The following is a 20,618-nucleotide window of genomic DNA, read 5'->3' on the forward strand; positions in this document are numbered from 1 at the left end:
TTGCCCCGCACCTGAGAGTGTTGAGCAAGTCACCGGAGCGTTCGCTCTCAGGACAAACACGGAAGTTGAGGCTGCAGCTCTGCCGCTGCAAAAAATAACCACTGCAAAAAATAACAGTTAACTAAACAACAAGTGCAAAGTGGAGGATGTAACAACAACAGAGGATTCATAAGATCTAGATCTGACGACTTTCTTTTCTGTTGTAACGTCACATATCTGCACTTTTTAAGCTCCTCTCTGCAGTGGAAACGGGTACGGGACCAGAGCTCCAGCTTCGCTTTGCCGTACCACTCCGTACCGCTCCCTACCGCTCTGCTCCAGGTGGAAACGGGGCTTTATATCCCCGATTTTAAAAGACCTTCATTGGCTGCCAGTGTCCTATAGGATCACATTTAAAATTCTGGTTCTAGCCTTCAGAGCCTTACATGGTCAGACTCCTTCTTTTATCAGTGATCTGGTCCAGCCTTACACCCCTGCACAGGCTCTGAGGTTGTGGACCAGGATCTACTGAAGGTTCCACGCACTCGCTTTCTCATGAGAATTGACCGATCTTCCAGGCTGTTGCTCCGAGGCTTTGGAAGGATCTTCTGCCCTCCCTGCGCTCAGTGGACTCTGTTGATGCCTTCAAGAGTCAACTCAAGACTCATTTATTTGTTCTGGCTACTTTTGGGCTGTTTTGTTATGATTTTATGTTGTCGAGGCCATTTATGTTTGTTTACTTTCTGATGTTTTTAACTGTGTTGTGAAGGACTTCGTGGCTTTTTGACTGTGAAAAGTGCTATATAAATAAATCTTAATTACTAACTTATTTTGTTTTTGGGTGTCTACTCCTCTGTTCAATGTTTTGATATTGAAATGTCTCTGCCATCAAGTTCATTTCCTCAACTCATGAAGAGCTCACTTCTCATGCTGCTGTGTGGAGCAAAGTAATATTTTCTTTTCTAAATGACTGTTATTATCAGAATATCATGACCCATGCTGTTTTTTCTCCCTTCTCCGTCTTCCATAGAGAAGCCACCCAACACTGTCAGAGAAGCGTCCTCTATCACGTCAGCATTACTCACAGGGTACTCAATCAAACATGTCAGAGGAGCAGACAACCACAGAGAGACACACTGCAACCCTAAAATAGGGTCTGGTCTGCCTGTATGTGGAGTGTTGTCACTGAGGGATCTGCACCGTCACACCGTGAACAAACCACCCAGAGCTAACTAGCCCACACTTCTAGCCTTGATAGCTGGAGACGGAGCGGTGGCTGGAGAAGGTCGACGATGGCTGGAGAGATCAGCTGGAGGTTAAAGTGAGATGGACAGTAGTTTTAGTTTTTATTAAATAAGCTGAAACATCTCTCATATCTTAAATAATATTGATGGATATTTATTTCAGATGCAGGAGGAAAGAAAACAGCTTAGAGTAGATTTACAGTTTGTATATTCACCAGAGGATTGTGTTATATTGTGTTATATCAACAGCCTCAGTAAAATATATATAAAACTTGAAACTAAGATAAATACTAAGTATAATCTTTTCTTTATATTTGATAAAACCATCAGTTCTCCCTTAAGTTCCTCTTGTACTTCTGAGAGAAAAGAGCAGCTACTACATGTTATGACGAATCCGTTATAAAGCCGCTGTTTTTTAAAGTAACAATCTTCCATAAATAATCCTCATATCAGGAGGAAACATGTCTCCACTGAGCTGGGTGTTCAGGTTGGTGATAGAGAAGAAATGTGGAGAGATTCACATGTTTTTAAGGGATTTTCCTTCACACTATTTCTGGTAAAGCTTTAGAAAATCTGAGAAAACACATGTAAACAGATGAAACGTGCATGCTGGATGGATCGCGATCCAAGCACAAGTTTATGCAGTTTATGATTAACTATTTTTAAAACTCAACAACACATAGTTGATAAAGTAATTCCATGTTTTGTTTTCTTTAAAACAGATCGTTTTTAGAAATACATTGGACACTTTGACTGCATCCCCCCGTATCTGCACACAGCTCTAACAATCAAAGCCTGGACAGCACTCAGTCTGCAGTTCATCCATCACTCACAGTGGAAAGTAATGAAACGTGGAGGCGAGGATGAGGTCTGACAGCTCCAGACGGCACACACCGTCAGGATCCTCCTGCACCAGGACAGAGACACACTTCAAACTGTCAAAGCGGACAACGTTCAGTCCCCCACAGACAGCAGCTCACCACCATGCAGAGCCAACAGGTCAACATGATACAAACCTTCAGATTGAAGCAGCTTGTGGGTCTGTCTCCACGTTTAATGCTGAGAATAACGATGAAGCAGTGGCCCCACACTGCCCAGTGCGTTGTGAAGTGGACTGGATCTGACAGGTCACACCAGATTAGCTATGAAGGGTTCACTCCCCACATGGAAAGAACCTATATAAACATATATGTTTTAATATAGGTTTTGATATAGGTTTGGAATATATGTGACATATATAAAATTGGCCGTTTTCCTATATGTTTTGTACATATATGTACATATGTGTCCATACATGCGCACATATATGTACATATATGCCCATAAATGCACACCTATATGCACATATAGGTACATATATGTACATATATGTGCATAAAATATAGGAAAATGGGCAATTTTATATATGCCACATATATCCAAAACCTATAAGTTTATACAGGTTCTTTCCATGTGGGCCCACACTGGATGCTGTTATTTGCTCAGTGCCCCTAGCGGGAATCGAACCAGGGTCTCCCGTGCACCAGGCTGTTGCCTTGCCACCTGAGCTATCCAGCCACTATGTATATATATATATGTATATATACATATATATATATATATACACACATACATACATACATATATACATATATACATATAGATATAGATATAGATATATATAAAAAATATGTACCTATCTGTGCATATAGGTCCATATATGTGCATAAAATATATGAAAACGGCCAATTTTATATGTCACATATATTCAAAACCTATATCAAAACCTATATTAAAACATATATGTTTATATAGGTTCTGTCCATGTGGGACTTTCCATATATGCTGCATATATATTCGCATATATATGCAGCATATATATTGTCATATATGTGCATATATGCAGCATTTCTGTGCATATATGCTGCATATATATGCGAATATATATGCAGCAAATATATTGTCATATATGCAGCATATATGCACATATATGCTGCATATAGGTTTCATATATGTACATATATCCTCATATAGGTTCTTTCCATGTTGGATGGGCTATATATATATGTGGAAATAAAGAAGCAGTACAGGAGACCTATACGGCCTGTATATTCACATATATGCACCTCAATTTTGCCTATATATTGTCATATATGTGGATATATGCAGCATATATGTGCATATGCACATATATGCATATATTGCATATATATGCATATATGCAGCCCATATATTGTCATATATGTGGATATATGCAGCCCATATATTGTCATATATGTGGATATATGCAGCATATATGTGCATATATGTAGCATATATTGTCATAAATGCTGCATATATGCAGCATATATATTGTCATATATGTGCATATATGCTGCATATAGGTTTCATATATGTGCATATATCCTCATATAGGTTCTTTCCATGTGGGTCCAAAAGGTTATGTACGTTATGATAAAACAATCTAAGTTTATTGAGTTATATTTTCACAAAACAGTCAGTCACAAATAACTGAGCATTTTCTCTGTATTTCTTTGCCCTTTGTTTGGTTTGATCCTTAAGGCTGATTTGGGGTCTTGGGTCTGAAGTTTCACACCCTGATTTAGTGGTGAGGAATAGGAAAAAAGTGTTTCACAGAAATGTGAAATATTGTTCATCCTGGTTTACACAAACTGTTTAAAATAACCTAAAAGCATAATTATCGCTCATCTTGGACTTGTGTGTCACATTACCCAATACCAACAGTAGCTGCTTCTTCCATCATCTGACACACAGGACAAATATTGATTCATTAGTTTGTCTGCAGGAACAACCATCACAACACAAAGTGGTTGAATTAGATTCTTTTGTTTCAGATCTACTCTCCCAGCAGAGGTGCTGGAGTTATCAGGGACATGTTGACACTCTTATAACCCTAACCTTGTTGTATCATTGAAAACCATTCAAGCTGTTTAAACAGATCAGTCTTCTTTATATCGAAACATGTAAGCTGTGCAGAGAACATGGTGTATCGACTCCCTAAGAGAAGAAAGCAGAAGATTAATGCTGAAATATTTTGTTCTGGAAGGGAACTTGTTCATAAATGTCTAAATTACTCACAAAATGAAAATATTCCCTGCACTGTGCAGAGACACCAGGTTCTGGGCTGATCATGCTCTCGGGAATCACCTTGTTCAGCTCCCTTAAAGAAAACCTGCCTGTTGATTTGGGTCTCTGTACAACTGCTGTAAAGCTCTGAGGATGGAGGGCCACCAGACCACCAGAAGATGTGTGACTGCTGATGGAAGCAGGACAGATCGTCAGCTTCCAGCAGCTTCCAGCAGCTGAATCACTGACAAACGAGATCTGTGAAGTTGTTATTCTCACACCCAGGCTTTAGCTCCTCTCTCTATGTTCTCTTGGTGGTTCTTGATCCATTGCACCATCATTCTGTCATCCTCGTGCTTCAGGAGGTGATTAATATTCCACTTTGGACAATAGTCATGAGTCCTTGGGTGAACATAAGGGGAGCTCAGGACTCATCCCTGTGGTATCCCCTCAGATAAACAACCAAAGACCTCCATGGAGCAGCAGAAGTGGGCTGTTTGCTGTTCATCTGATGCAACAATTCAGAAATAACCACATGAATTGTTATACACAGGGATTCTCCGGGTTGAGGATTGTATGTGTTGGGTTTGACCACAATATTGAGTTATCAATGAAGCTCGCTGGGCCATAACACCCTTGCATATGGTCACGAGCTTCCTCTGCAGGGTGGAGTTGAACTGCTCCCAGCTGAGGTGAAGGTTCATTTAATCAGGAAGCCTCCTGGTCACCTCCCATTAGAGGTGGAGACGTCCAGAACCTGCTGGAGGAGTCACGTCTCTGGTCTGAGAGCAGCCCAGGGTGACACCAGAAGAACTGGAGGAGAGAGGCTGGACAGGGAGGTCACCTGAATGATCCATTTTTCACAACATGGTCCTCCAAAGCTTCTTCGCTCATGTTCGGATGAGTTAAACTCCAGCTGCTCTGCCGTCCTGATGTTTGGTCCCCCAGCAGAACACTTCCACAGTCAGCCAGCAGGGATGGAGGTCCACCGAGTGTGGTGAAGCTCCTCAGCGACATCCAGTCAGTAGGCTGATGTGAGCTGACAGATGCTGTGGTTCAGTGTGATGCGAAACATGGCTCAGAGGGGAGCAACCACTCTCACTCTGACCTACATCACAGCTACCTCGCTTTCAGCCTTTCAAGCAAAGTAGAATTCCTCTTCTCCTCACTCTCAAGGCTGAATGATCGATTCATTGATTTAGCATTTAGAAACTCCCAACTCATTCAAATCCATGCTAAATGATGCAAATGGTTTTCCACATAGCACACGGGAGATTCATTGATGCACTGCAGGAGTTTCTTTATGGGCCCGTCATGGTGGAGCTTCCTGTAAAGGTCACTGTGTGACCGACAGGAGAGAGAAGCTGTGCACCCTTCAGTATGTGTCACCAACTGACTGACAAGTGTGTGTGGGAAGGTCTTCAGCCTGTGAAATACCCACATCCATCTTTGACACTGTGTTGTTCTGGTGGATCTGATCCCAGATAACAATGGGTGAAGGTCGACGACACCTGGACAGGTGAGCAGTCCGTCACTGTGCTCTTTAGCTCCCGCTCTATTCAATAAAGAAAGAAAGAAGAAGAGGAAGAAAAACACTGAGCTGGAACTCAAAACCAACAAGATCAGAGCTCAGTAAATAACCGTGTTCATTTCCCACCGCAGTCTTTTGATGTGGAAGCAAGCTCTGCTGCACTAATCCTTGTGAAGACAGATTCCTGTCACAGCAGGAGGCCTCACCAACCTTACCATACTGTTTTACCGTCTGCTGTCATTGTTGCAAACCTCCAACTGCTGGATCAGGGCTCAGGATGGCCTCCCAGTAGTCACATAGGAAGTACTGTGTATTTATATTACCCCTCTTACACATTACCATCACCAGGGGCATTACAGCACTAAAAGAAGAAACACACACACACACTCACACACACACACGCACGCGCGCGCACGCACGCACACGCACACACACACACGCACACACGCACACACACGCACACACACACCCTGAGCACTTCACAGGAGCTGCAGTCAAGACATGCTCTGACCACCCATTTGTTATTAAACTCAGGATATTCCTGAAACTCCAGCTTTTCCCACTTCAACATGTTGAAATGCTGCCTGATGTGTTTCAGCGTCACATGATCACTACAAACAGATCACTTCCTCCTACCGCTGCTGTTCCTCAGCTTCAGTGGGACTTTATGAGGGGTCTGCTTCCCCTCAGAGTGATTGTCTTTCCTGTCCTGCTCCTCTCACTCTCCCCTCACTCTCCTCTCACTCTCCTCTCCTCTCAATCTCCTCTCCTCTCCTCTCCCGTCACTCTCCTCTCACTCTCCCCTCACTCTCCTCTCACTCTCCCCTCACTCTCCCCTCACTCTCCTCCCACTCTCCCCTCACTCTCCTCCCACTCTCCCCTCACTCTCCTCCCACTCTCCCCTCACTCTCCTCCCACTCTCCCCTCACTCTCCCCTCACTCTCCTCCCACTCTCCTCTCACTCTCCCCTCACTCTCCTCCCACTCTCCTCTCACTCTCCCCTCACTCTCCCCTCACTCTCCTCCCACTCTCCTCTCACTCTCCCCTCACTCTCCTCCCACTCTCCCCTCACTCTCCTCCCACTCTCCTCCCACTCTCCCCTCACTCACCCCTCACTCACCCCTCACTCTCCTCCCACTCTCCCCTCACTCTCCCATCACTCTCCTCTCACTTTCCCGTCACTCTCCTCTCACTCTCCTCCCACTCTCCCCTCACTCTCCTCCCACTCTCCTCTCACTCTCCCCTCACTCTCCCCTCACTCTCCTCCCACTCTCCTCTCACTCTCCCCTCACTCTCCTCCCACTCTCCTCCCACTCTCCCCTCACTCTCCTCCCACTCTCCCCTCACTCACCCCTCACTCTCCTCCCACTCTCCCCTCACTCTCCTCCCACTCTCCTCCCACTCTCCCCTCACTCACCCCTCACTCACCCCTCACTCTCCTCCCACTCTCCCCTCACTCTCCCATCACTCTCCTCTCACTTTCCCGTCACTCTCCTCTCACTCTCCTCCCACTCTCCCCTCACTCTCCTCCCACTCTCCTCTCACTCTCCCCTCACTCTCCCCTCACTCTCCTCCCACTCTCCTCTCACTCTCCCCTCACTCTCCTCCCACTCTCCTCCCACTCTCCCCTCACTCTCCTCCCACTCTCCCCTCACTCACCCCTCACTCTCCTCCCACTCTCCCCTCACTCTCCCATCACTCTCCTCTCACTTTCCCGTCACTCTCCTCTCACTCTCCTCTCACTCTCCCCTCACTCTCCTCCCACTCTCCTCCCACTCTCCTCTCACTCTCCCCTCACTCTCCTCTCACTCACCCCTCACTCTCCTCCCACTCTCCTCTCACTCACCCCTCACTCTCCTCCCACTCTCCTCTCACTTTCCCGTCACTCTCCTCTCACTCTCCCCTCACTCTCCTCCCACTCTCCTCTCACTCTCCCCTCACTCTCCTCCCACTCTCCCGTCACTCTCCTCCCACTCTCCCCTCACTCTCCTCCCACTCTCCTCCCACTCTCCTCCCACTCTCCCCTCACTCTCCTCCCACTCTCCTCCCACTCTCCTCTCACGCTGCTCTCTGCTGTGTTGGCCCAGACTTGCGGAGGATGACGGCCGGCTTCATGGGCATGGCTGTGGCCATCATCCTGTTTGGCTGGATCATCGGGGTGCTGGGCTGCTGTTGGGACCGAGGCCTGATGCAGTATGTGGCCGGCCTGCTCTTCCTCATGGGAGGTGAGTTTCAATACATCAAAATGCAATCCTTGATATATGTTGTCAACAGTGATGCCGGAAATTCATTCATTTGTAACTTGTTACTCTCATATGACCCCTTTTTCAGTAACAAAAAATAGAAGATGTTGCTATTTTCACACCAGTAATCAGATTAAAGTTACTTCTCTAAGTCACTGTAGAGTTCTGTAGGAAAGGAAGATGAGCTTCAAATATTTTGTAAAGCCGCTGTATCACTTTCCAGAACTGGGTCACTCCTTCATTGTCCTCCAAACGGACACGCACGCACGCACGCACGCACGCGCACACACACACACACACACACACACACACACACACACACACACACACACACACACACACACACACACACACACACACACACACACACACACACACACACACACACACACACAGTCTCTGCACACTCACTTGGTTAAACACACTCACAGGTTTAATATGTATCAGCAGCAGTGTTGGGCACAAGACTTAAAAAAGTATTTAGTTATAGTTACTTCTCCCAAAAAGTAATTGAGTTGGTAACTCAGGGGGCTCCTGCTCCTGCTGGGTTCTTATTAACCAGAGCTCTAAATGACTCAGATTCTACTGTGGACAATGGCTACATGTTTTCTACCACATAACCTGCTATCAATGTGCTCAGCTCTGCACAAGTACCGTATTTTTCGCACTATAAGGCACCTAAATGCCTCAAATTTTCTCAAAAGCTGCCAGTGTGCCTTATAACCCGGTGCGCCTTATATATGGAAGAATTGCTCTACTTGAGACTGCTATTTGACAGCTGAACAACCAGAAGCTTTTATTTTGACAACTCTAACTTCGCAACTGGATCTTCAGAGCGGACGACACTCCACACAACACATTCATCACTCATGGTTGAACACCAACATTCTAACAAACCAAAATAAACTAGATGAAATAATTACTCCCTAAACTGGGGAACAAAAACACATAAACACAATCAACACAACACCAAGCCCAACAACAGCCCACAATAACGTCCAACAACACAAAACATGAATTCCCATCATGCCTTGCATCCTGAGCTCCTCAGTGCAGCCGATAGCTGCAATGAATTATGGGAGTTTCTGTTTGTGGTGTTTTAAATGCAATTATTGGGGGTTATATTTGGTTTGTGGTGTCGGTAATAATTGTGTTGTGTTGTGTTTTTGTTGCTTAGTTCATATAGTTTAGTTTATTACCGGTAGTTGTAAGTTGTCAACCAGCAGTGAAGAAGGTTTTGTGTGTAGTGTCCTCCTGGCATAGGCTGCAGGTAGGACTATCAAAATAAAGTGTGTGCACCTCTCTGGGTGTTAGAATCAGTGGAAAATGTAACCTAATGGCTTTGAGCTATAAAGGTTGCTGACCACTGGTCTATTACATGTGCCTTATAATGCGGTGTGCCTTATATATGAACAAAGTTGTAAATTATGTCAATCAATGTAGGTGTGCCTAATAATCCGGTGCACCTTATAGTGCGGAAAATACGGTAACTAGTTTCAGGCTCGTAAAATCAAGTTTGGTCAGTTTTAATGGCGTGGCTTCATCACTGGGGCTCTCGCTTGGGTTTAGAGCAGCAACGAGGGCAATAGAGTCACGACACCATGACAAATGATCCATTAAATTACAGTTACTGCACGTGGACGTAGACAATACCTTCTTTCCAGGACACAGGGTGCATCTTACGTTTAAATTTGTTCCTTTTGTTTCAATAAATGAAAAGTAGTGTCGGTACTTCCAGCCTGAAAATGTTGTCTATGAGCTGCTCCTATCCGTCGCCATCGTTGTCTCCTGTTGTTTTGAAGCAAACAAAGCATACATGGGCTCAGCGTTTGCAGAGGCTCCGCCCACTTTAGTCTTTAGCCAGCAGAAATGTGTTGTTCTCTCCCTGTCCTCTGCTGTGACTCAGTCACTACACAGAAACTAGTGTGAGGAAGCCGAGGCTGATGAGACTGCTTTACCCAACGTAACGGGCCGCTACATGTCAAGTAACGGGAACGGCGTTGCCTCAGCCGTGAAAGTAATTCATTAGATTACTCCGTTACTGGTAAAGTAACTCTGTTAGTAACGCCGTTATATTTAAATGCCATTACTCCAACACTGATCAGCAGGAGGTCAATGGTTAAATATGTACCAGCAGGAGGTTAAAGGTTAAATATGTACCAGCAGGAGATTAAAGGTTGAACATCTACCAGCAGGAGATTAAAGGTTGAACATGTACCAGCAGGAGGTCAAAGGTTAAATATGTACCAGCAGGAGGTTAAAGGTTAAATATGTACCAGCAGGAGATTAACCCTCTGGGGCCGATTGACGCTCTGCAGCGTCAAAATCACATGACCGTTTGAAAAGGCAGTAGTGTCACAGCACAGCGTCATCTGGTCCAGTGTTTCAATCCGTGTCGAAAGTGCAGATATAAAACTACAAGCTCGTTTTTAAATGATGTTGATCGCCCAAATAAAAGCGGAGATATGAGGAAAACTGTGTCCGTGTTTTTCCGCGACATTTTAGGTGCAGAAGACCGGTCAGGAGTGAAAGTGAAAGTAACTGAGCAGCAAAAAAAAACACTTGTAATGTGCCAGTATACCTTTCACTCATTGGTTGAGAAGAAGAGCCCATGTCCAATCAAAAGTTTCCATAGTGGGAGGTGTCATTTTGTTTAGTTCACCCGTGAAAAAGTAAACAGAGAGACGGAGACAGCGAGAGTGAGTTGAGATTTATATCAGAGAAAAAGTGACTATTATCATGATTTGACCTTTTAGTGAGTGTGTAGTGAGTGTGTAGTGAGTGTGTAGTGAGTGTGTAGTGAGTGTGTAGTGAGTGTGTAGTGAGTGTGTAGTGAGTGTGTAGTGAGTGAGATTAGAGTGTTTTTTAGTTTCAAGTGAACTCTTTTTTTTTTCTATCAAAACAATGACGCGCCTTATGAACGTCAATCAGGCGCTCCGACTTTTTTTTTTTTTTTGAAGGAGCAGAGCATCGAGTCTGACACTGAGTTTGAGAGTGATTCTGATGACAATATTGAAGACCTCAGCTTATTTTTGTTAGAGAGGAGAGAGGTGTCCCCCAGACCAGGACAGCTGTCCCCCACCCCTGTCCCCATCATTCCAGCTCCACCACAACAGCCAAAGGCTAAAATGTAAAAATTGCCTGCAGGAACACAAGAAAAGGAAAAACACTTCATGGAAATGCCATGTGTGATGTGCCCCTCTGTGTTGTGTTGCACAGAGTCTGTTTTTTTGAGTGGACAAATCATTTGTCTTCTCCTGACATTATATGTGTGACCTTTTGCAAATAGTTTTACAAAAACGCCTGAGGCAGTGCTTCTATTTCACTGTAAATATCTGTATATAATTGTTTTTTCAGTCCTGTTTTGATACATTTTAGTTAATTATAGTTTAGATTTACTTTACAAGTAAACAAAATGATTCGTTAACCATGTCTGTGAATTTTATAGTCAATAAATCTATGTTTTTACCACCTGAATTTGTAATTTTATGGTGTTTTTAGATCCACTGTTTTAATACAGTATGCCAAAGTGATGAAAATACTTCAGAAATACATTTATGAGGTTGTCCTGAACAAAATGACACCAAAAAAGGCAAGGTTTAAGAATTTTATATCTGAGATATAAAGGAAAAATCAATTGTAGTGAAAAACGGCACAAAATGCTTCAGGCCCCAGAGGGTTAAAGGTTGAACATGTAGCAGCAGGAGATTAAAGGTTGAACATGTACCAGCAGGAGGTCAAAGGTTAAATATGTACCAGCAGGAGGTTAAAGGTTATATATGTACCAGCAGGAGGTCAAAGGTTAAATATGTACCAGCAGGAGGTCAAATGTTAAATATGTACCAGCAGGAGGTTAAAGGTTGAACATGTACCAGCAGGAGGTCAAAGGTTAAATATGTACCAGCAGGAGGTCAAAGGTTAAACATGTACCAGCAGGAGGTCAAAGGTTAAATAAGTACCAGCAGGAGAGGAACACCCCCCTGAAGAGGACCACCACCCTGGAGAGGAACACCACCCTGGAGAGGACCACCACCCTGAAGAGGACCACCACCCTGGAGAGGAACACCACCCTGGAGAGGACCACCACCCTGGAGAGGAACACCACCTTGGAGAGGAACACCACCTTGGAGAGGACCACCACCCTGGAGAGGACCACCACCCTGGAGAGGAACACCACCTTGGAGAGGACCACCATCTTGGAGAGGACCACTACCTTGGAGAGGAACACCACCCTGGAGAGGACCACCACCCTGGAGAGGAACACCACCTTGGAGAGGACCACCATCTTGGAGAGGACCACTACCTTGGAGAGGAACACCACCCTGGAGTGCACCACTACCATAGAGAGGACCACCACCCTGGAGAGGACCACCACCCTGGAGAGGAACACCACATTGGCGAGGACCACCAGCCTGGAGAGAAATCTAAGACGGCGCTCACTAGAGTGCGACGTCGCTGAACTCTCCAAGTCCAGTTGCTCAGGGAGCTCCCCTGAGAACAACAGGATTAAGTGCAGGCACGACAGACGGAGAGGAACGAACCGAAAGCTCCGGTGATTGGTTAGCAACGGAAGGCTAACCCTCCCGATCATATTATTTGCAAACATCCAGTTGCTAGCAAATATAATGGATGCGCTTCACACCAGGATCTCTACACCGAGAGGGACATACAGGATTGCTCCATGCTGTGCTTCTGTGAAACATGACTCCAGGAGAGGATACCGGATGAGGCAGTAGTACCAGCCGGCTACATGCTCTTTAGAGAGGACCGCAGCGCTGCACAGAGCGGCAAAATCCGCGGAGGAGGAACGGCTGCCCTGATCAAACACTCCTGGTGTACTGACTGTAAGATCATCTCAATATCCTGCTCTGAAAACGTGGAATATCGTACTTTGAGACTGAGACCATTTTATTTGCCCAGAGAACTGCAGTGCATCATTGTGATTGTTGTGTACGATTGTTGTGTATGATTTCAACCACTGTAATCTTCTGAAAACCATGCCTAAACTCCACTAGGTTGTGAACTTTCCCACCAGGGAAAACAAAATACTGGATCACTGCTACAGCAACATCAAGAATGCATTTTCAGCTGAACTACAAACCCACTTTGGAAAGTCTGATCACTTGGCGATCCGGCTCAAACCGGTTAATAACAAAAGGCTCAAGCTAGCCTGCAGGGCTGTTTAAAGGCCACAGACTGGAGCACCTTCAAAAAGGCTACAAACGACGTCCATGAATACCCAGAGAATGTATTCATCATCAGCTGATTCCCCCAGAACTGTATGTATGCTCCCCAATCCGAAACCCTGGTTTAATCGAGACATAAAGCAGAAACTAAGGAATAGGCGGGAGGCCTTCAAGTCAGGAAACCGCGAGGAGTACAAGAGAGCCCGATCCGACCTGCAGAAGTCCATCAGAGCAGCAAAAAGGGCCCACTCCCAAAAGCTTGAAGGCTACTACCTCCACCACAACACACACAGCATGTGGCAGGGAATCCAGTCTGTCACTAACTACAGGAGGACCACAACAGCCACAGACCGCCGGGACATCACCCTCCCAGACAATCTGAACAATTTCTACATGAGTTTTGACAAGCTGAATACAGACACAGCCTCAAAACCCCCTGTGACCCCACGGGCTCTGCCTATCAGGACACCTACACACAGGTCCTGTAGGCTCTGAAGAAGGTGAACCCCCACAAGGCGGCGGGACCCGGCAATGTGTCTCCCCGAGTACTGAAGGCCTGTGGTGAACAACTAGCTGGTCTGTATACTGACATCTTTAACACATTACTCTCCCACGCTGTTGTCCCCCGCATCTTCAAAACCTCTACCATAATACCAGTCCCCAAAAGACCAGACACACCCACCCTAAACGACTTCAGGCCAGTGGCACTCACATCAGTCGCCATGAAGTGCCTAGAAAAATTAATTCTCACCCACATCAACAACATGGTTCCAGACACTGTCGACCCCCTCCAGTTTGCCTACTGCCCCAACTGATCAGTGGACGACGCAGTGGCATTAGCCCTCCACTGCACCCTGCAGCACCTGGACAGTAGCAGAGCGTAAACCAGGATGCTCTTCCTGGACTACAGCTCTGCATTTAATACCATCTGCCCAGGCAGACTGATCGTGAAGCTGGCAGACCTTGGAATCCCCACTTCCACCTGTAACCTCAACTGAGATCACAGTTGGCACCGGATCACCACAGGGCTGCTGCCTCAGCCCCAAAGTCTTTACCCTGTACACACATGACTGTCTCCACCCAGGACAGCTCCATCATCATCAAATACACTGATGACACCACCATCCTGGGGCTCATCAAAGGGGGTGACCCTGGAGAGGACCACCGCCCTGGAGAGGACCACCACCCTGGAGAGGACCACCACCCTGGAGAGGACCACCCTGGAGAGGACCACCAGCCTGGAGAGGACCACCCTGGAGAGGTCCACCACCCTGGAGAGGACCACCCTGGAGAGGACCACCGCCCTGGAGAGGACCACTACCCTGGAGAGGACCACCCTGGAGAGGACCACCAGCCTGGAGAGGACCACCCTGGAGAGGACCACCGCCCTGGAGAGGACCACCACCCTGGAGAGGACCACCACCCTGGAGAGGACCACCGCCCTGGAGAGGACCACTACCCTGGAGAGGACCACCACCCTGGAGAGGACCACTACGCTGGAGAGGACCACAGCCCTGGGGAGGACCACCACCCTGGAGAGGACCACTATGCTGGAGAGGACCACTGCCCTGGGGAGGAAAACTACCCTGGAGAGGACCACCCTGGAGAGGACCACTGCCCTGGGGAGGAAAACTACCCTGGAGAGGACCACCCTGGAGAGGACTACCAGCCTGGAGAGGACCACCGCCCTGGAGAGGACCACCACCCTGGAGAGGACCACCACCCTGGAGAGGACCACCGCCCTGGAGAGGACCACTACCCTGGAGAGGACCACCCTGGAGAGGACCACCACCCTGGAGAGGACCACTACGCTGGAGAGGACCAGCCTGGAGAGGACCACTACCCTGGGGAGGACCACCACCCTGGAGAGGACCAGCCTGGAGAGGACCACTACCCTGGAGAGGACCACCGCCCTGGAGAGGACCACTACCCTGGAGAGGACCACTACCCTGGAGAGGACCACCCTGGAGAGGACCACCGCCCTGGAGAGGACCACCACCCTGGAGAGGACCACTACGCTGGAGAGGACCAGCCTGGAGAGGACCACTACCCTGGGGAGGACCACCACCCTGGAGAGGACCACTACCCTGGAGAGGACCACCGCCCTGGAGAGGACCACCACCCTGGAGAGGACCACCACCCTGGAGAGGACCACCGCCCTGGAGAGGACCACTACCCTGGAGAGGACCACCACCCTGGAGAGGACCACTACGCTGGAGAGGACCAGCCTGGAGAGGACCACTACCCTGGGGAGGACCACCACCCTGGAGAGGACCAGCCTGGAGAGGACCACTACCCTGGAGAGGACCACCGCCCTGGAGAGGACCACTACCCTGGAGAAGAAGCAGTTGCTCGCTCCATTATGATGAGCCCTGGATTAGTGCTGTGCCCGACAGTTGTACAATGAACTGGCAATTAAAAAGTCAATTATGGAGCTTGGTAATAAAGCAGTAGGAAATAGGCTGGGTCAGTCTGTGGATGCAAATCACAGTGAAAGCAGCCTGAGGGTAAACCATCACACAAAATCCGAGTCCGGCTCCCCCACCTCTTGACAGGACAGGACGAGGACACAGGACAAGATGAGGACACAGGACAGGACGAGGACACAGGACAGGACGAGGACACAGAACAAGACGAGGACACAGGACAGGACGAGGACACAGAACAAGACGAGGACACAGGACAGGATGAGGACACAGGACAAGACGAGGACACAGAACAAGACGAGGACACAGGACAGGATGAGGACACAGGACAGGACGAGGACACAGGACGAGGACACAGAACAGGAAACAGAGAGAACAACACGAAGACAGACTGTGTGGAAAAGTGCTGGAATATTCTGCTTCTCAGCTCCTCATAGAAGAAGCAGAAGGCAGAATTTCATTGAGTAAAAAAAGCAACGAAAAAAAATCCATTACGAAAGACTTTTGAATCACTTTCAACTTTCTACAAGATTTAGATTTGCTTTGTTTTTTTTTCCAGAAATATGAAACACTTTCTTTTTTACAAGCAACATGTTTTGAAATGATTGTTACATCTTTAATCTAAATGTCCTATGTGGTAAATTATGTAATAACTTCAAGGTGTTGTTCGAGGACCATGAAGTACACACACACACACACACACACACACACACACACACACACACACACACACACACACACACACACACACACACACACACACACACACACACACACACACACACACACACACACACACACACACACACACACACACACTGTGGGAGAAGCTGTGGTTTCACTCTTTATTTATCAGGTACAATATTTGGTAACATTTCTACATTTCATCCAACAACAGAGACTGTCAGATGATCACAGAAGTGTTGGAAGTATATCATGGTTGAAATGTGATGCTGCTGGCGCAGCATCTGTGAAAATAAAGACAAAACTTGATCTTCTGTTTTAAAAGTCTCATATTCACGATGGTCTCTTATGTCAAAAACATTGTACTCAAACTTTAATTGCTCCAAATGCAGACCAGACTAAACCAGTTTGAATCAGAATGTGACCAAGGAAGAGAAGCTCCTGAAAAAGTTCAGACTGATCATGTCAGGATGATTACTTAAACGTATTATGTGTTTGAATATGTGACTTATGTTAGTCCCAAGTTTTGTTAGTTACTACCAAGCAGCCAATGCTAGCTCCTGTTAACTGTAAGGCTAACTGTTTTTCACATTATTCTGAATTTATTCAGCCAATTGCTCTGCATGCAACTTAGAACACTTTTTAAGCAGCATGTCACACATCTCATGTTGACCGTCTGCTGATATTAATTATCCTGCATATTATCCAAGGACACAAACTTAGCAACATTCATTGAGCTACGCTAGCTCCAGTGGTAATGCTTCAGGGACATTTCAACAGGCAACCATGCTAAGTACACCTGCACAGTGAAACATAACAAAATCAAATAGCTTACAGCTCCACGTTTGTCGTTGAGGCACGACCAGATCCAGGCATTGTCAGGCCAGATGAAGGGAGGAAAAACAGACTTCTCCACTCCTTGAGAGCAATTGCTATTCTTAGCAAGGCAGCGCTGCATGACCGGTAGGAGGGTCAAAGAAGAGCCTACCATGACTGTGATTGGTCATTGCCCTCTATGACTTAGTAGAGGGCCAATTTCGCATGGGAGTGATTGTCCACCAAGAAGTGGAAGAAGGGAGAGGGATGACAGACTTTCGTCACTTCTGGCCCTCATCCCCAAGTATTACTCTTAGAAAACCATTAGAAAGTACATTTTGGATAATATGGACTCTTTAATCTCATCTCATCATCTATTTTGGCTTTTGTCGTGTTTCAGGAACCTTCTGTATCATCTCTCTCTGCACCTGTGTCGCTGGAATCAACTTCGAGCTGTCTCGTTACCCGCGGTACCTCTACGGCCTGCCCGACGACATCGGCCACGGCTACGGCTGGTCCATGTTCTGTGCTTGGGGGGGTCTGGGCCTCACCCTCATCGCAGGCTTCTTCTGTACCCTGGCCCCTTCCGTGCAGCCAATACCCCGGTCCACCTGCCCCAAGTCCAGACAGGAGAACGGCACCGTCTGCTAAAGACTCCTCCTCCTCTTCTCCTTCCACTCATCTGCTCTCTGTTTTTTAATTTGTGTGTGTGTGTGTGTGTGTGCGCGCGTGCGTGTGTGTGTGTGTGTTTGTGTGTGTGTGTGTCTAAAATGGGTGTCTTGATGATCTGCTGTCTTGAAAATTCAAGAAAAAACTGACAGACTAAAAGAAATATTATGAAAAATGAAAAGTTGTGATTGTTTTGTTGTTGTGGAGAAGATGCAGCAAAGGACTGAGCGACTGCAGAGGACTGAAGGAAGAATAAAGTGGTGGATGAAGCGGACAGGTCGTGGTGCTCAGCTCGAGGGCTGTTTCAGTCATCTCGGACTGTGACTGCGGAGAGCTCAGTCATTCTGACAGACTTCTGAGAAACTTGTGTGGAATATCTGAAAGCACTTTGTGACTTTCAGGAGGGGGGGGGGGTCCATGTTCCAGCTTCAGAACCTCACCTTATGTACATTCTTGTACAGACGTGACGATCAGGACCTGTCATGTTCACCATGTTCCTTCCTGTGCAGGTTCATTGCTCTCTGTCGACGATCCAGATGCCAGTTCATATTTTATACATGCATTCCTCTTTTCTCAAAGTGTAATTGCCTTTTTATCGAACATTCGTGTTGTGAATGATATTTGTTTGATTTTACTCATTCTAGTCATAGACTGTGTGTCTGTGTGAAGGACGGTTATTTTGCTGACATTCTAGAAAAAAAGTAGTACAGAAAAAGCTGTGAGTGACAAAGTGAAGCCCTGTCAGCAGCTTTGACGGATGCAGTGTCCGTTATAACCATCTGGATCTTTTGTGAAGACTCTCAGCAGACATGGAGGAGTGTCCCGAAGAACAAGGGAGTCTTTACTAATTACTCCTAATGAAATGCCTCAGTGAGAAGCTGGTTTCTGTGACAGGAGCAGCACAAAGCCAGAGGTCCCACTGGTCTTTATCCTGAAGTGTTCAGACCACATCCACACAGCAGGACTCGTGCTGACCATCAGTCATGAGCAGGTACTTCAGGTTGGTTCACGATCAAACAGCATCAGTGACTTACTGAAAAGAAATTGACCAAACTGATGAATGGATTAATCAGTGTGACCACCAACACCACACACATCGGTGCAACGTACTGCCTGCAGACTAAAACTGGTTCAGCAAGAGGGTCCAGACTTTAAAAACAGATATTAAATGATATCAACAGCAATGATTTGATAGAAAGAACTGCTGTTCCTGGTTTAACCGCTGAGGGGGTCATCAAACCGATGACTGGAACAGGAAACTGAGAACAAACAGCAGATGGCATCGATGTGATTTGCAGATGTCCCTGAATGCCTCACCTGCAAATGACAAAATATAATGAAATAGACTACCTTAGGTAGCCTAGCCAGCAAGCATTAGCATTGACAATGTGCTGTTGGCCAGTCAGTGCTTAAAGAGAAAGCAGTGCTACACGTCCGTTGAGTGAATCTGGTTGGTACAATTACTATACAAACATCTCTCGTGTTTCCACTTCAAAAGCCCAGATCCAGAAGGATCACTTCCACGGCAGTTCAGCTGTATCACCGATCACCTGGTAACACTTTGTTTTTCACCTGTGAGGAAGTTTTATCTCTGTGCTGGTGTGGTAGAATGAATATAGACTCGGTGAAGATTGTGAGGACACTGCATCAGTTGATGGTGTGAAGAATCCAGCAAATATCCAGGAGTTGTGTGGGCTGGCTCTGTTCGGACTGAGTTCCTCCAGCAGGTACCAGAAGAAATATTGCTCCAACTCAAAGACATCTGCCCATTTTCACTGGGTTTGTGTGAATTTGATCTTGTTTCATCTCATATTGGTTTGATTTGGAATGATTGGAATCTGTGAGTTCTGACAATGATCATGAGTGTCTGGACTGACTGCTGGAATACCTGGACTGGTTCTGGTTCATTTATGTAACTTGTAGCAAGTGATTCAGGCTGTTACAGCGTGGATGAACCTGTACGATCATAAACCATTTTACTTTCAGACTAGCTCAAGTCAAAGGCATATAAAACTGCTTCAACTGGAACCAGGAAACTGTACTTGTACTTGTACTTGTACTGGTACCTGTACCTGTACCTGTACCTGTACCTGTACCTGTATCTGTAACTGTACCTCTATAGCCACGGTCCCACTGTGCAGTACATGCCAAAATGGGGTGGGGCGAGAGGGTATGGTATGGTATGGTATGGTATGGTAAAGCCAGGCCCAACTCTGTCAGAAAGTACAGTTAAAATGTAAATGGGGTTGTGAACGACACGGCAAAGAATTGTGTTCTTGATGTGTCTGCACCTCGTTGAAACACTGCAGTGCTGTGCAGCGCCAACGTGTCAATAAACCCAGTTAAAACAATCAGTGAGCACAAAGCGGTGTATGTAAACAACAATGGAGGGTTTACAGCAGAAGACATATTTAAATATGATGGGAAGGTCGAGAGTGAAGATTGTCACGGCTGCGTTGTTGCTCCTCCTTATGAGAACCTTCCTATGTGCTCGGCACCTCAATGGAGGGGTGGCGGAAATCCTAACTGGTGGTTATGGTTTTTTCTGTACCATCCACCACTTTTGTCAGTGGGGCCACACAAAAACCTGTCCTGTCTCGTTCCGTTCCTGCACAAACAACATGGTGGGACCCCAAGCTTACCTGTACTTGTACCCATACCCATACCTGTACCATGCTTGTACACATACCATACCGTACCATATCCATACTATACTGCATCTATCTGTACCGGTACCCATACCATACAGTACCATACCCATATGTGTACCTGTA

At 46.5% G+C, this 20,618-nt stretch overlaps 1 protein-coding gene across 1 annotated transcript in view; it reads left to right on the top strand.

Annotated features, from left to right (window-relative positions):
* Positions 1 to 17,826, top strand: part of tmem178bb (transmembrane protein 178Bb) — a gene marked incomplete at both ends in the record, with an annotated part of 126,746 nt that extends 108,920 nt beyond the window's left edge. The window contains 2 exons of the mRNA XM_080518106.1: positions 7,908 to 8,045; positions 17,576 to 17,826. Of these exons, the coding sequence (XP_080374232.1) occupies positions 7,908 to 8,045; positions 17,576 to 17,826 (389 nt within the window). The remainder of the gene's footprint in view (positions 1 to 7,907; positions 8,046 to 17,575) is intronic.
* Positions 17,827 to 20,618: the final 2,792 nt, after the last annotated feature.

This window comes from Blennius ocellaris (genome assembly GCF_963422515.1).
Source record: "Blennius ocellaris genome assembly, chromosome: 22".
Lineage (NCBI taxonomy): Eukaryota > Metazoa > Chordata > Actinopteri > Blenniiformes > Blenniidae > Blennius > Blennius ocellaris.